Source organism: Staurois parvus, unplaced genomic scaffold, assembly GCF_062004578.1.
Source record: "Staurois parvus isolate SC_StPar_1 unplaced genomic scaffold, SC_StPar_1.0 ptg000175l, whole genome shotgun sequence".
Classification (NCBI taxonomy): Eukaryota; Metazoa; Chordata; class Amphibia; order Anura; family Ranidae; genus Staurois; species Staurois parvus.
Window position 1 is genome coordinate 1,240,398 of NW_028317971.1, and position 17,373 is coordinate 1,257,770.

A 17,373-nucleotide genomic window follows, 5' to 3' on the forward strand; every position below is an offset into this window, starting at 1 on the left:
GCCCCAGGTCAGTGGTAGAAGGGCCCCCTTACATCTGTGGTTTGATGGACAAGGGCTCATTTACATTGGTCGTCTGAAGAAAAGTGCCCGATTTATGTTGGTGGTGACTAGAGAACTGCATCAACAAAGAAGTGCCCCTTTACGTTGGTGGTTAGTGCAGTTCCTTAATTTTTTGGTGGTCAGTAAAGAAGAGTTATCAGTGGAAAAGGGCCCACTCATTTTGGCAGTCAGTATCAAATAGACATTGGTGGTCTGAGAAGTACACCCTTACGTTGGTGGTCAGTGTTCTTTGTCAGGAATTCAACCAAAATTAATTCAATATCTGTCTTACACATTTGACTTATGATGAAATACAAAGTAGTTTATTTAAATATGCTACTTTAAGTTTCTCTACAATACAGCAAAAGAAATAAACAATAGTGAAGGAGGCCTCTTGATAAAAGCAAACTTAAATATAGTAATCTTGCTAACAGCTGCTATGTTCCCATCATAATAATCGGGTATTTGTGGGAATAAAGTCAGGTGCTCTTCAGTCAGAGCCAGAAAATTGGGCAGCACAGGACAGTCACTGAACAGTCAAGAGTATATATATAACGACCTGGAAGGTAAAATTCTAAGGATTCCAAGATGAGGGGTGTACTGGTATTCCTTGCCTTGGTGGCTGCCGTCTATAGTGCTGGGGATTTCAGTGGGTATGTAGAATATAATTCTTAAAATTATAATATAATTCTTAAAATTGCTTGAAATAAAACAGCAGAGTGCACAGGGCACAACTAGATTTCTGGCAGGTTCAATGGGCATTTTTTTGCACTTATTAAACGTACATAACAAAATGTTTAAAAAAAACAAAAAGGAGTAAATCAAGCTCATTTTTAGGCCCGGTTCACACTAGTGAGGGCCTTGCAGCCCCATTTGCATGGTTACAGCAGCCCATTCCTTTGAATGGGCTGCTGTGTTCTCATTTCATGCAAGGAAAAGGTGCATGTACCTTTTTCAAAATGCATCCACGCAGAAATGAGATGAATGGGGGTGCAATTCAGAATGTGGGGCTAGTATGAACCAGGGGTAAGGTTTTACACACATTTTAAGACTGAACTGCAGGCACAGTCCCCCCTCCCCCCCCAACTATTCACTAGGTTATTTTTTAAAAATATCCTAAATGCCTGACATAGTTACCTAGATCCATGGTTTGAGTTTTAATTCTCTTTATTATTATTACTATTCCATTTACGCATCTAAAAACATACAAATATATTACAGTTAAATAGCTTCACTTCACACAAATCTACCATAATCCATGGTCTTATGTAGAGTAGAGTCCAGCTTCTTCTTTTTCCCTGCCAAAGAGGATGGTCTTTCTTTGGTTGTCTGCATCAATGCCTGGGTGATGTGGACACTTCTTATTGACTTTCCAACAGCAAGTTCTTTCATGATCCAGAAGACTGCAGTCGTATGACAGGTGATGACCTCTTAACTGCAGCTCTGGTTTCACCAGTCATGATTTCTTTAGTTCAAACTTACCATGTACCTATATCTTTATAAATGTGCACACCTTGTTTGATTCTTGCAGTCTGCTTTCAAAGCAATAATAAATGTTCCTGTATAAACAGCTGTTTTGGAATTTAGAATGACTTGACGTTAAAAACTAAATCAACAGCATCACAAAAAAATCAATCCATCCATTTGCCCCATCATTAATATCATTATAAAGTCTTTAGTTTACCTGTTTTAATAGTGTTAATGTGGCTTTTACATTATTATTTCATCTACTTGCAGACAACAAGTCCTGAGAATCCTTCCCAACAGTGAGAATGAAGTAAACCTGGTCCGTGAACTGGAATCCTTTGAGGACCTGGGGGTAATTTTTTTTTTTATATCAAATCATTGTTATCGAAAACGTTCTTAAAGCAACATCTATATACATACGTTTTATACATACAAATAAAATAACAAAACATACCCCCCTCCCCTTCCCACACATACATTGGTGTATCACTCTCACTACCCATATTATTAAACCAATTAGGCTGTTTTCCCAAATATAAACTTAATGTACATTCATTTCTTATTTTCACATTTTAAAATTATTCTAACACTCTACTCACCACCCACTCATTAGAGGTCAATCCTATAATATCCACCCACGGTCCTCAGATTTTCTCAAATTTCTTAAGACACCTCCTTTTCATTTAACAAACGTTTCACTTCTTATAGTGTTTTTTACTATTATAACCCATTCTGTACTTGTTGGAGAGTCTGATTCCAGCCACCTCTGTGCAATAAGCTTCCAAGTCTGAAATAAACACAAGGTCCCCTTATCAATATAGCACAATATATATAACTTAGGATCCAGTCCCAAGGACACCCCAAACACAGAATTTATGCTACCAAGAATATCTAACCAATTCTATTCAGTTTGGGGGATCTCCAGACCATATGGATGAGGTCACCAGTAAGATTCCCACATCGCTGGCATGCAGCATCCGGATGTCTCCCAAATGTAAACAATGTTTTGGGGATACTGTAAGTTCTATGTAATAAAAATAAATGTGAAATCCTCTTCAAGGAGGAGATGGACACCAATGGTACTGCTTCCAATATATATTTCCACTCCTCTTCTGTATTACTCCCTATGTCCTCCACCCATCTACTTCTACACGGGAGATCAACATTTCCCTCTAATGCCGCAATATGTTTCTAAGCATAAACATCAGATATCATTTCCTTAGAAGATCATGCAAATATTACATTACGTAACAGGGGTATCCCACTCCACTCTAATAGCTTTGCTTTAAACTGCTCCCTCAGAGCATGCCTAGCCTGCAGATATCTGTAGAAAGATTGATAATAGATAGCAAACTCTTGTAATTCTTGAAATGTTTTCAGTGACTCAAACGTATACAACTGGGCCAGATTTACTATCCCACGGTTTTCCCACTCCTGAATTCTTCCTATACTAAATAGTTCCTGTGGGTTCTTATTATCCCAAACTAGGAAGAATTCTGTAAATCCTGGGGGTAATTATATAACTTTTTCACCCTCCCAAACGGACATATGTGTGTATATAGATATACAGTGTATATCTATATACACTGCTCAGAAAAATTTAAAGGAACACTTTTTAGTCAGAGTGTAGCATCAAGTCAATTAAACTCCTGGGATATTGATCTGGTCAGTTAAGTAGCAGAGGGGGTTGTTAATCAGTTTCAGCTGCTTTGGTGTTAATGAAATTAACAACAGTTGCACTAGATGGGCAACAATGAGACAACCCCAAAACAGGAATGATTTTACAGGTGGAGGCCACTGACATTTTTTCCCTACTTATCTTTTAGGACTGTTTTTCACTAGTTTTGCATTTGGCTAGGATCAGTGTCACTACTGGTAGCATGAGGAGATACCTGGACCCTACAGAGGTTGCACAGGCAGACCAACTCCTCAGGGATGGCACATAAATATGTACCATTGCCGGAAGGTTTGCTGTGTCTCCTAGTACAGTCTCAAGAGCATAAAGGAGATTCCAGGAGACAGGCAGTTACTCTAGGAGAGCTGGACAGGGCCATAGAAGGTCCTAACCCATCAGCAGGACTGGTATCTGCTCTTTTGTGCAAGAAGGAACAGGATGTGCACTGCCAGAGCTCTACAAAATTACCTCTAGCAGACCACTGATGTGAATGTCTGTCCAAACAATCAGAAACAGACTTCATGAGGGTGGCCTTACAGCCGAATGTCCTCTGGTGGGTCCTGTGCTCATTGCCCGACACCATAGAGCTTGATTGGCATTTGCCATTGAACACCAGAATTGGAAGGTCCGCCACTGGCGCCCTGTGCTTTTCACAGATGAGAGCAGGTTCACCCTGAGCACATGTGACAGACATGGCCTGGAGAAGCCATGGAGAATGTTATGCTGTCTGTAACACCGTTCAGCATGACCGTTTTGGTGGTGGGTCAATGATGGTCTGGGGAGACATATCCATGGAGGGACGCACAGACCTCTACAAGCTAGACAATGGCACCCTGACTGCCATTAGGTATCGGCATGAAATCCTTGGACCCATTGGCAGACCCTACACTGGTGCAGTGGCTCCTGGGTTCCTCCTGGTGCACAAAAATGCTCAACCTCATGTGGCGACAGTATGCAGGCAGTTCCTAGAAGATGAAGGAATTTATACCATTGAATGGCCCCCTAAATCCAATAGAACACCTCTGGGATATCATGTTTTTGTCCATCTGACGACGCCAGTTTGCACCTCAGATTGTCCAGGAGCTCAGTGATGCCCTGGTCCAGATCTGGGAGGAAATACCCCAGGACACCATCCATCATCTCATTAAGAGCATGCCCCGACGTTGTCAGGCATGCATACAAGCACGCGGGGGTTGCACAAACTACTGAGTACCATTTTGAGTTGCTGCAATGAAACTAGCCTGCTGCATAATTTTTTCACTTTGATTTTCAGGGTGTCTTTGAATTCAGTCTTCTGTAGGTTGATCATTTTCATTTCCATCAAACAATGGGACATCCATACGTTCCTAACACATTACCCAGTCCCTAACAGTATAGATATCCAGCATGATATTATTCCCCATTGAGATCTATTGTGTCTTCAAAGTGTTCCTTCAATTTTTTTTAGCAGTGTATATATACTGTGTATGTGTATATATGTGTATATATATATATATATATATATATATATATATATATATATATATATACACACACCACTATAGTAGGTACATGTATGTCTTAGAAAGGAAAATAGAAGTATTAGTAAGGTTGTTTTTATTATTTGTATTTTATTTTTGCCTACTATATCCTGTGTTAAGTGCTGGTACCTTGTGGGTGTATTAGTGTGTCTGTGTGTACCTTGTACTTTTCTCTAATTGTGTAGTTTCCAAAACCAGCAGGGTATTATTACATAATGTCACATTCAACCATCACCTACATAATTGTGGGACTGAGAACATTAGGTGCACATTTTTTCAAAACAATGCTGCTAAAAAAGGCTTTATGGATTCTTTACAATCTTTACTTTATGTCTTGCAGCTTGACTTCTGGACCTCACCTTCACATCCCAAGAGATTCATTGACATCCGTGTGCCATTCTACAGCCTCCAGGATGTCAAGGTCTACCTGGAGTCCAACAACATCCAGTACAGTATCATGATCCACGACTTGCAGGTGACTGGTATCACAATCATTAAGGATACAGTTACATAGTTAGTCTGGCTGAAAAATACAAAAATCCATCCAGTTCAACCATAAAAAAAAAAGTTATAATCCTACACCCACAGTTGATCCAGAGGAAAGCAAAAAACCTAGCAAAGCATGATCCAATTTGCTCCTGCAGGGGAAAAAATCCTTCCTGATCCTCCGAGAGGCAATCGGATATTCCCTGGATCACCTTTACCTATAAATGTTAGTAACCAGTTATATTCTGTGTATCCAAGAAAGAATCCAGGAATTTTTTAAAGCAATCCACTGAGCTGGCCAGAACCAACTCTTGAGGGAGTCTATTCCACATTTCCACAGCTCTTACTGTGAAGAAACTTTTCCGTGTTTGGAGATTACATTTCTTTTCTTCCAGACGTAAAGAGTGCCCCCTTGTCCTCTGTGATGACCTCAGGGTGAATAACCCTATACCGAGTTCACTAGATGAACCACTGACGTATTTATACATGTTGATCAGGGCTATGAGGAGGGCTATGTCTTGCTGTCATTTGGAAATGTAAACAAAAAAAAAAAAATTCTGCATGATCTAATAAGACGAAGTGAAAACATTGATAAAAGCCAATAGAATTAAGCCTGCATTGAAAATGCTTGTTGAACTTCTATGAGGCAGGGCCAAACTTTTTAGAATATGTATTATTTATAAATAATTCCTGACAAAATATTTAATTGCATGCTATTTCCACAGGACCAGCACTATATATAAGTAATGAAATAAAACATCTACTGAAAGAAATACAGATTTTCATTACTGACTTTTCCTTCTGAAAATGCTAGTTAGTTGGCTATCATGCTGTTCCAATGTCTTGAGCTATTTCTGAGTTGCTTGCTAGGAACAGTTACGAAAATCAGCAATTTTGACTTCAGTTACTGCATGCTTGTTCAAGGTCAGTGAATCAGGCAGAATCAAAAGTAGAGACAGCCAAGCAACTGGCATTTTTAGAAGATGATAATCAATGGAAGTTTCTACATTTTTTATTATACATGTCCATTATATTGTACCTGTACCCAGAATGTGCACATTAAAGTATTACCATATTCTGAAGAAACAGTAAAAGCGCTTCAAAACAAACACTCATTCACCTTTGTAACTGCAAGGATTTTGGAGAAATTCATTTTCAAAGTTCACAACACAGGCATTTGAATCACGGCTCCTTTCTCTTTTATTTTGCATATAGAGCAGGAATTGTTCAGAATTGTCCAATGTATAAACACACATTGGAAATAACAGTATGTATAAAGCACAAGCTTAACCATTCTAGTCCAGTGTATCATTCTAAAAAGGCACAGGTACAGCGTCCATTTGTCACAGGGTCATTTTAAAATGGCAGCTGGACTTTGGCAGTTCCTGCTGGTCCAGGCGGCCTCTTGTGCGTAAACTGTTAGCGGTAATTGACAGCTGGGGTCCAGCACTAATCCTAGGAACTGGAACTGGGCTCCTGGGCTTCCATTCCTCCTACAGACCACTGCATAGGAGCATGTTTTCATAGAAAATGTTAAAGCAATACTTCCTTGTTGTGTTAACATTGGGAGTATAGTGACAGCACTTTCTATCAGTACAGAGGCAAAGGCAGAACTGTTACATCTCTTTCTAGCTGCTCTCTGCAGCTGTGGAAATGGTTATTAGGTCACCACTCACTAGATCCCGACCCCCATGAAGAGGAAAAAGTCTAAAAAAAATAGCATTTTCTTGTAATGTTTCACAACGCAGAATATAATGCAGGAATATAATCAACAAACTCTACTGATTAAAATAATATTACATTATATCATCCAGATCGTCAAATTATTATTGTGACCCGGGGATACTTTTAGGTGGGAATTATAGTCACACACACTATATACAGTATTTATTTATTATTTGTATTTTTTTTTACACTTTTTAAACTTTTTTTTAATTTGTCACCCTTTATTCCCAATACAAACCAAGGAAATAAAAACATGTATATCCAAATGTGCAACCAAATGAAATCCTTAGCTATCCCCCCAAAAAAATGTATAATATGTTGGGTAGACTACAAACGCTAAAAATTATGATGTATAGAACTGTGACATTGCTAAAAACAAAAAGAAGGCCTTGAGGGGATTTAGGGAGAAAAAGTCCTGGAGACTAAAGTGGTTAAAGACCATCTATGGGAAAAGATCTTGTTTTAAAGCTGTTTTACTGCTTGATCACTTGCCCTCCTGAGGATTTATCGCCCCTTCCTGACCAAGCCATTTTGTATGTTATGGCACTGCGGTACTTTAACTGACAATTGCACAGTTATGCAATGCTGCCTTCAAATAAATTTTACGTCCTTTTTTTCCCCACAAATTGAGCTTTCTTTCGATGGTATTTGATCGCCTGTGCATTTTTTATTTTTTGTGCTATAAAAAAAAAGTCCAACAATTTTGAGAAAAAAACAACAATTTTGACTTTTTGCTATTAAACATGTCCAGTAAAAAACTTAAAAAAATCTAATTTTGTCAAAAATGTAGGCCAAAATGTATTTTGCTACATGTCTTTGCTGACAAAAATCCCAATACATGTAAATTAATTGGTTTACGTGAAAGTAATAGCGTTTACAAATGGCAGTATATATACTGGGATTTTTACATTTTTTTTAAATTTTTACTAGTAATGGCAGCGATCAGTGACTTATAGCAGGACTGCGGCGGACATTCTGACACTGGGCGGAACTGATTTGGTGTCACTGACATCCCCAGTGACACCAACACAGTGATCAGTGCTAAAAAAAAGCGCTGACACTGTACTAATGGCACTGGGCAGGAAGGGGTTAACATGAGGATCGATCAAAGAGTTAACTGTGTGCTGGGTGTGTTTTACTATGGGGTGCTGTCTGTGTGCTTTACTGTAAGCACACTGCTTTGGATGGCTGTGCTGTGCACAGCCATCCACAGCAGTGTGCCTGAGCTGACAAGGAGGTTGTTAGTAAACAAAACAGTTCTGCTCCGTGTCAGACGGGTGACGGCGAGTAATCACCGACTAGGACCCTGTTACGGGCCGCGGAAATGCAAAATCATGTGATATACGTGATTTTGCACACCCGTGATGCCCTGTAGCAGTATTTCTGCTATAGGGCGGTCAGGAAGAAGTTAAAAATATGTAAATACTTTAATGTCCATCATCTGAACACAGGGGAGATTTACGTTTTCCACAATTAACAAACCAGACTGCTCATTCTTCGTACATAGTTAGGCTCCAAAACAGTCACTAAGGATCCATGCACACTTAAAAAAATGCTGCTCCTAGAAGAATTTAGGGTTTTGCCTGTAGAAGCAAATAATGTTATCCTATGTGTTCATGCACATTAGGTCATTTAGAGGCATGTTTTAAGCTCAGTGGTTAGAGGCAGAAAAAAAAAACGTCTGTTTTGCGTTTTTGAGAGCGGTTTTCTGGCAGATAAAAAAGGCTAAACACTCCTAAATGTTGCCAAACTCTCCTCAACACTAGTTCAAAATTAGCTTTTTTTTAATGCCAAGAGCACTAGCATTTTTTAAGCCAGTGTGCATGGACCCTAAATGTATTTTTGACTTGAAAGAATTTGCTTATGTAAATGAAATGCATGCTCCCGCCAAACAACTCTTGCTGTGATTGTACATGGTGGGAGTTTGTCAACCAATGATTCATGGCTGGGACCTGCTGATTGGCTGTATCCAATCTCAGCCCAGAGCTCAATGTTTACAGTCAACACAGGGCTCTGTACAATGGGAACAATGTCTCTGTTTCTTCTCCCTAAAAAGCAGGGAGAAGAAATAAAGAGATATCTAGTAAAAAGCAGCACACATTACATAAATTAACACTTGTTAGGCACACATTTAACCCCTTGATTACCTGAGATATTAACCCCTTTACAGACAGTGTAATTAGTATAGTGACAGTGTACAGTATTATCACTGTACTAGTGTCACTGGAGATGTCAGTGGCAGTTAGTCAGTTCCCAGTTAGTGTCAGATTGCCCACTGCACTATCACAGTCCCTCTATTAGTCACTGATCACTACATTAGTAGTATAAAAAAATTCCAGTAAATATACCATAATTTGTAGACGCTATAACTCTCAAGCAAACCTATGAATATACATTTATTGGGATTTTTTTTACCAGACATGTAGCAGAATACATTTTGGCCTACACTCACGAAGAAATTAGATTTTTTTTTTTAAGTTTTATTGGTTATGTTTTATAGCAGAAAGTAAAAATATTGTTTTTTTTCAAAAATTTTCAGCCTTTTTTATATAATAAAAAAATAAAAAAAACAACGGTGATGATATACAATCAAAAGAAAGCGCTATTAGTGTGAAAAAAATTATATACATTTTGTTTGGGTACAGCGTTGCATGACCTCGCAATTACCAGTTAAAGTAGTACAGTGTTAAATAGCAAAAAATGGACTAGTCATGAAAGGGGTAAAACCTTTCGGAACTGAAGTGGTTATACTTACCTTACCCCTGTCTTTTCCATTGCTGAGCAAGGCGTCACTGTCCTTGCAGTAAGATCACTAAGGAATGTTAAACAGTCAAAATCAAATGAGAAGAACAAAAGCATCTTCTTGTGAGATTTCAGCTCCTATGTATTCCCCAGTATCTAGCCGGAAGGAGTGTAATGTCATCCTCACATAGTTGCTGCAGGGAAAAGATGGGGGTAAGTATAAATCCTAACTTTGTTCTTTATCAGTACATTTTTTACCTACTATAAGCAGGTGATTTGTGACGAGGCCCAGACATTGTAAGGTGCCTTGGATTTTACTGCAAGGTATGCTTTAACAAGTCAATCTATAAATCATTCTCTGAACGAATGTGACAAACACTTGCAGAACCCTAATGAAAATTTCCATATTTTGTGCAATTTAATTATCTCCTATGATCATAGGCGCCAAAATGGTGTATTTTTTTAACTACCCCAATCAGGAAAAAATGCATTATGGCTAGTAGATGGCATTTAAAGACATAGCAGATACAGCATAATTATAATTATATTACACAAATACCGGGGCTGTGCAAATGTTTTTCACATGCCTACAGCAAAGTTTTAAATAAATAAATTAACTTATTAATTTCTTATTAACTTAAAAAAAGATCAAGCTAGGTTTGTATAATTATGAATTGGTGTCACAGTGCTGGGTTTTTTTTCAGATCTTCATTTCCAAAAATGCATTTTGTGGTGATCTACTTTTTGTTAATCAGCCGTCAAATACTTTTGTGGTAATATGTTGCTGCAGGAAAAGGCAGGGTAGAAATAGATCCATTTTTTGTATTTCCTTATTTAATAAGTTTTGAAAGGAGTAAATTACTCCAACATAAAATAGAAAATGTTTTTTTACCCGTTTGAATACATGATCATCCCTTTTTATATTATGACAGGCTTTACTGGATGAAGAACAGAGACAAATTAAGTTTGGCCGTTCAATGGAAAATGCCCGTTCCACTGACACCTTTAACTATGCTACCTACCATACCTTCAATGAGGTATGTGTTTAACTTTGTAAATAAATATTTAGCTTGTCATAGCTAAATATAGTCTTTGCAACCAATAAATGATCATCTAATTGCAAAATCTTACAACCATATGAATGTAATTTTAATTCTGTAATTTAACCATTCAGCCTGATAACTTGGTGACTTTTCTCTCTGCTCCGTACCCAACAATACACAGACAATTGTCTTCATAAATCATAGCTTCTTACTCAATCTGATCTATCATATGACTGTGTATTTGCAAATCCTACACATATATTATGTGTTCCTTCAGATTAACACTTTTATTGACCAACTGGTGGCCGAAAACCCTAGCTTGGTGAGCAAAATTGAGATCGGCAAAAGCTATGAAGGACGCCCACTCAATGTCCTCAAGGTAAGTGATAAATGATTTTTGAAAATTAATTTACACTCACCATCCACTTTATTAGGTGCGCCCTGCTAGTACCAATAAAATATCACCGACACCATTACACCACCAGCCTGAACTGATACAAGGCAGGATGAATCCATGCTTTCATGTTGTTTACGCCGAATTCTGAACCTACCATCTGAATATTGCAGCAACCAGTCTGCCCATTCTCCTCTGACTTCTGACATCAATAAGACATTTTCGTCCACACAACTGACGCTCACTGGATATTTTCTCTTTTTTGAGCCATTCTCTGTGAACCCTAGAGATGGTTGTGCAAATCCCAGTAGAATCCCTCAGTAGTTTTTTAAATACTCAGACCAGTCCGTCTGGCACCAACAACCATGCCACGTTCAAAGTCACTTAAATCCCCAAATACAAATACTCAATTTGAACTTCAGCAATTTGTCTTCACCACGTCTAGATGCATAAATGCATTGATGCCATGTGATTGGCTGATTAGCAATTTGTGCTACCAGAGTAGGGATGTCAGATTCATGTCAGGAATTTTTCGGCATCCAATAGACGATATTCCCATGTACATGAAATAGATCATATAGTAGCAGGCCCGGACTGGCCATAGGGTGCACCGTGCATTTGACTGGTGGGCTGAGGCTGCTGGGCCTCATGTCCTAAGAAGAGCAGCCTGTTGATGACTGGGCCGCACAGTGGGAGGTAAGCGGTGGCCGTGGTCTGGACGGGGTTAACAGAGACCGTGGCTGCTGCTCGCCTCCTGCTATGCAGCCATGCCTACAGCAGGGCTAGCTCCAGCAAACTAGAAAGTGCAGAAGGGGACCTGCCAGCAGGAGAAAAATACCTCCCAGGCTGGCCACTGGAAATACACTGCATGAAACAATGGTGGGCTCTCTCCTAATCATGACAGCTGCACAGGGGAGGAAGGTGAGCACAGTATGTGTTATAGCCACATATCCCGCTCTCTAGCAGTGGTGTATGTGTGTGGGGGGGAGTGTATTGGGCCCTTTGCTGGATTTGGGATGTCTCTTTGCTATATGGAGCTGTCTCTTTGCTAGATTGGGCTCTCTCTTTGCTGGATTTGGGATGTCTCTTTGCTGGTTTGGGCTGTCCCTTTGCTATATGGAGCTCTCTTTGCTGGATTGCGCTGTTTCTTTGCTGGATTGGGCCATCTCTTTGATATATGGAGCTGTCTCTTTGCTGGGTTGGGCTGTCTTGTTGCTTGATTGGGCCATCTTTTTGCTATATAGACCTGTGTTTTTGCTGGATTGGGCCAGATCTTTGCTATATGGGGATGTCTCTTTGCTAGATTGGGCTCTTTGCTGGATTTGGGATGTCTCTTTGCTGGATTGGGCTGTCCCTTTGCTATATGAAGCTGTCTCTTTGCTGGATTGGGCTGTCCCTTTGCTATATGAAGCTGTCTCTTTGCTGGGTTGGGCTGTCTCCTTGCTGGATTGGGCTGTTTCTTTGTTGGATTGGGCCAGCTCTTTGCTATATGGGGATGTCTCTTTGTTATATGGAGCTGTCTCTTTGCTGGTTTAGGCTGTGTCATTGTTGGATTGGGTCATCTCTTTGCTCCATGGAGCTGTCTCTTTGCTGGATTGGGCTGTCTCTTTGCTGGATTGGGCCATTTCTTTGCTATATGAAGCTGTCTCTTTGCTGGATTGGGCTTTCTTGTTGCTGGATTGGACTCTCTCTTTGCTGGATTTGGGATGTATCTTTGCTATATGGAGCTGTCTGTTTGCTATATGGAGCTGTCTCTTTGCTGAATTGGGATGTCTCTTTCCTGGATTGGGCCACATCTTTGCTATATGGAGATGCCTCTTTGCTGGATTTGGCTGTCTCTTTGCTGGATTGGGCCATCTCTTTGCTATATGGAGCTGTCTGTCTGTTTGCTGGATTGTGCTATCTCTTTGCTGGCTTGGGCCATCTTTTTGCTATATGGAGCTGTCTCTTTGCCAGATTAGGCCATCTCTTTGCTATATGAAGCTGTCTCTTTGCTGGATTGGGCCATCTCCTTGCTATATGGAGCTGTCTCTTTGCTGGATTGGGATGTCCATTTGCTATATGGAGATATCTCTTTGCCATATGGGGATGTCTCTTTGTTAAATTGGGCTGTCTTGTTGCTGAATTGGGCTGTCTCTTTGCTTTATGGGGATGTCTATTTGCTGGATTGGGATGTCTCTTTGTTGGAGGGGGATGTCAATTTGCTGGATGGGAATGTCTCTTTGCTGGATGGTGTTTTCTGGGGGTAGGACTGTGCAGAGGAGGCAGAGATTAAAAGGGGAACCTCTGATTAGAGGGAAAAGGGGGGCATAACTGCAAAGGTCACTGTGATGGTGAGGGGACTGTAATTGCTAGGGGCTGTAATGTAAGGGGACTTCACTGTAAAGGGGCGCTACAATCAATATAGTGCCCCTTTACAAAGCAGTCCCCTTTTATATCACAGTGCCCCTTTACATTACATTGCGGAGGACCAACTCCTTGAGCCTCCCTTCACCAACCAAACCCCCCTTTACAAACACCCCCCCCCTCATCCCATTTCCCCCCTTTTCCCCTGGTCCCTTGGCTGCTCAGTCTAAAATGCCCAAGCCTATTTTATTTCCCAGTCCAGTCCTTTATAGTAGTGTTTTCTGGTACATATTGTTGAGACAAGTAACTAACATTTGCCAAATGACATGCTGTCAGATATTGTTTTTGTCATAAATGTGTTGCCTTTCTTCTTTAGTTCAGTACTGGAGCCAATCGTCCCGCTTTCTGGATTGATACTGGAATTCATTCTCGGGAGTGGGTCACTCAGGCCAGTGGCATCTGGTTTGCCAAAAAGGTAGATAACCATAACTCCTATATTTCCTGGATTAGAGTTGTGTATGATCACAGCACAAGTTTTTGAGTATGACACTAAACTAGTCTGCCAGCACAAATCACGTTACTGGTTTAGGAGATGATCAGGGCTCTTGAATTTCTGTGAAGTACTGTTAAGAGAGTACTGTGCTAGTGTCCTCATCTTAAAATGGTAATAGCCTGGCTAGCCTGCCCATCCTCCATCTTTGGTATTGAGTAACTGACCTGGAATTAGTATGGAGGTCCCAAGTTCTGACATCTTTGGCTTCTTACTTGTCTCACGTTTGTAGTAAAGCTTGAGGATGACAGCCGATCAACTAGCACTTGAAAGATGTCAGGACTGGAATCCGAGGTATTATCTTACTATAGGGTCATTTTACCCAAACATATCAGAATTTTTAATCAAACAAGACGATCTTTTCATAAGTAAAATGTATTAATAAAATTACAATAGAAGAAATTTCTTTCATCAGGAAATGCACCAACCATTAAGAGATTCATTTGAAATATATGTAGACTGTAACCATAATTTAAAGTCCAATAAAATTAATGCATAAAAAGAATATACAATGATTTCATTATGTATCTTCTCATGCAGATTGTCACAGATTATGGCAATGACCCTTCTCTCACTGCCACTCTCAACAGTCTGGATATCTATTTGGAAATCGTCACCAACCCTGATGGCTATGCTTACACCCACTCCAATGTAACTATGCTGTAATCTCTTTTGTGTTTTTCATCATTTTACCATAATTACATAATGTATTTACTGTATATCATCAGCAAAAAAATTAGCATTTCCCTATTAAATAATCCATCTTTATTGTTACAGGACCGTATGTGGCGTAAAACCAGATCTCCAAATAGTGGCTCTTCCTGCGTAGGAACTGACCCCAACAGAAACTGGGATGCTGGTTTTGGCGGTAACATTTACTTTTTTTCCATGTCAGATTCTATAAATAATGTTATGTTCTAGGAGACAATTTAAATAAGAGGCTAAAGCTAGTAGTGGTAGGGGATGGGCTTGATGTGTCAAAAGCTGAATTTCCTAAAAGTCCTAGAATATACGTTTAGTCAATCCATTTTTCATTGTAGTCCATTTTGCATTCACCACAGCTTCCATGATCAGTTTACGAAATTACATTGTACTGTAAAGGAGCATATTTCTCCTGCGTGAGCCTGGTTATTAAAACATTATAGTCCAAGTCAAGCCAAAAATCTGTAAATCCAGACTTACTGGCAAAAGCAAAGACTACATCCACTAATTGACAAAACATTATTTTTTCAGTTTTGAAAAGAGTGAGGAAGTTCCATTACATTCTTTCCTACAAGACACAAGTTCCCCTTTTGGGGACAACATTAAAAAACCTGAAAAAGACTGTTTCTGTTACAAATATTTTCTTAATTTTCCTCTTCCCCTATTACCAGGAAATGTAGTAAGGGGAAATGCCCCAGTGAGGAGATATTAGGGATTACACAATTAATAGGTATTACTAAAATTGATGAATTATTCACCAGGTGGTGGATCCAGCAGCAACCCTTGCACTGAGACCTACAGGGGACGTGCAGCCAATTCTGAGGCTGAAGTCAAGGCCATTGTGGACTTTGTGAAGAGCCATGGTAATATCAAGGGATTTGTTTCAATCCACAGCTATTCTCAGATGCTCCTCTACCCCTATGGATATACTAGTACTCCTGCACCTGACCAAGCTGAATTGGTAAGCTCAATGAGCTTTGCTTATCAATATTTCTGTATATTATTTCACTGACAATCAACATATTTTTTACTTCAAAGGTTGCCTGTAGTAGCAAAATGTGTGGAAACAATAAATTTAAAATGTTTGCCTTATTTTCTATACAGCATGCAGTGTCTACAAGAGCAGTTAATGCTTTGGCATCCCTCTATGGCACCAGATATACCTACGGAAGCATTATCACCACTATCTGTAAGTATTTACTTAAAATACTTAGCATTGCCTCAATGGAAGTTAACAAAATTCCAAAGAATCTTTTTTGGATATCTTGAAAAATGTAATACTGATCATGCTATTTAACGTAAAAAAATTTTCTCTGCTCTATCTGTCATAAAAAATCATTTAAAACCTTTTTATTTTTTCAAATTCAAAACCTTTTTTATTTCCAACACCATCAGCAACTGTTCTGTTTTCTTTTTTCTTTGCAGACCAAGCCAGTGGTGGAACCATTGACTGGACCTACAACCAGGGTATTAAACACTCCTACACCTTTGAGCTTCGTGACACTGGTCGCTATGGATTTGCTCTTCCAGCTAACCAAATCGTTCCCACAGCTCAGGAGACCTGGTTGGCCCTTACTGTTCTTATTGAGCACACTCGTGATAATCTCTATTAAACTATAATCTAGTATGTACAATAAAAATTCATAACCACCCTAAACTGACTTGTGTTTACTTTCACCCTAATGGAAACTATATTGGTGTTTTGTCAGTTTTATTTTTTGAGTTAACAAGTATTTAAACTGATTTTATATTTGTAAATAACCCTTATCTTACAAACATTAAAATATATCTAAACCCAACTTTTTTTCAAATTTTGGATAGATTTGGATAGATTGGTAAACCTCTGTCAGGTTTTTATTGCTACTGACAACTGTCTGAGAGACGATCTTTCTCTGTTTGGAAAGTTTTCCTCCTTCTCCCTATTGTGTCTACAGAGACACAGGTAGCAAAAGAGAAACTTAACAGAGGTTTTAACCATTCCCGCTATCCAAAATTATTAATGAAAAAGTTTTGAGTTTAGATATATTTTAAACGCTCCCTCTCATATTCACCCCATGACACTCATTTTTCAAAGCATTCTAAGCTTTATCATTAGAAAGCCGAAAACTGCCTCCTTGCTTGTTAGCCACCTATGTAAACTGATGCTCTTGTCTCTGACAGAACAGGGAGAGGGGGTTGTATCCCCCCCTAGGTCATTTTTTTGTATTTAAGCACTGCTATCTCAGGCTTGAGAAAACTACTGCTCTTGCACAGAATTTGCTGCCTGATGAAAGAAAATGGTAAAAATAAAATTTTGATTAAAAAAAATATTTTATAGTTTTATTCTTACGTGTTGAACATAATAAAGAGAATATATTTAAAAACACTACACAGTACATTTCCTTTAAGATTGATTGATTTATTGATACAATTGCATCAGATAATCATTTGCAAAAGAAACCCAAAAGATACAATTTCTTTTGCAAAGGAGTTTATTAGCAGAATCAGAAAGAAATTTTTCATCCAAGATACAGTGAAACACTTTATCAAGTATGAGCAGTTTGGGTAAACAAATATTATAAACACAAGTAATTACAGTGTTAGAGATTTTAGTCCATAAACCTCAAAATAATAAGAATGTAATCCCACAAAATACAATTTCTTACAAAACTTTGCCTGTCATGTGTTGAGACCCAAAAATGCAT

General features: G+C 39.0%; 1 protein-coding gene across 1 annotated transcript; it reads left to right on the top strand.

The window, feature by feature from the left end:
• The first annotated feature begins 559 nt into the window (after positions 1–559).
• On the top strand, positions 560–16,346 carry LOC149462372 (carboxypeptidase A1-like). Its single transcript, XM_089677006.1, has 11 exons — positions 560–692; positions 1,777–1,858; positions 5,042–5,176; positions 10,587–10,691; positions 10,975–11,076; positions 13,814–13,912; positions 14,528–14,638; positions 14,765–14,855; positions 15,451–15,650; positions 15,794–15,878; positions 16,115–16,346. Exons 1-11 carry the CDS (start codon positions 628–630, stop codon positions 16,300–16,302), a joined length of 1,263 nt encoding a protein of 420 aa, XP_089533132.1. The 5' UTR covers positions 560–627; the 3' UTR covers positions 16,303–16,346.
• The last annotated feature ends 1,027 nt before the right edge of the window (positions 16,347–17,373 follow it).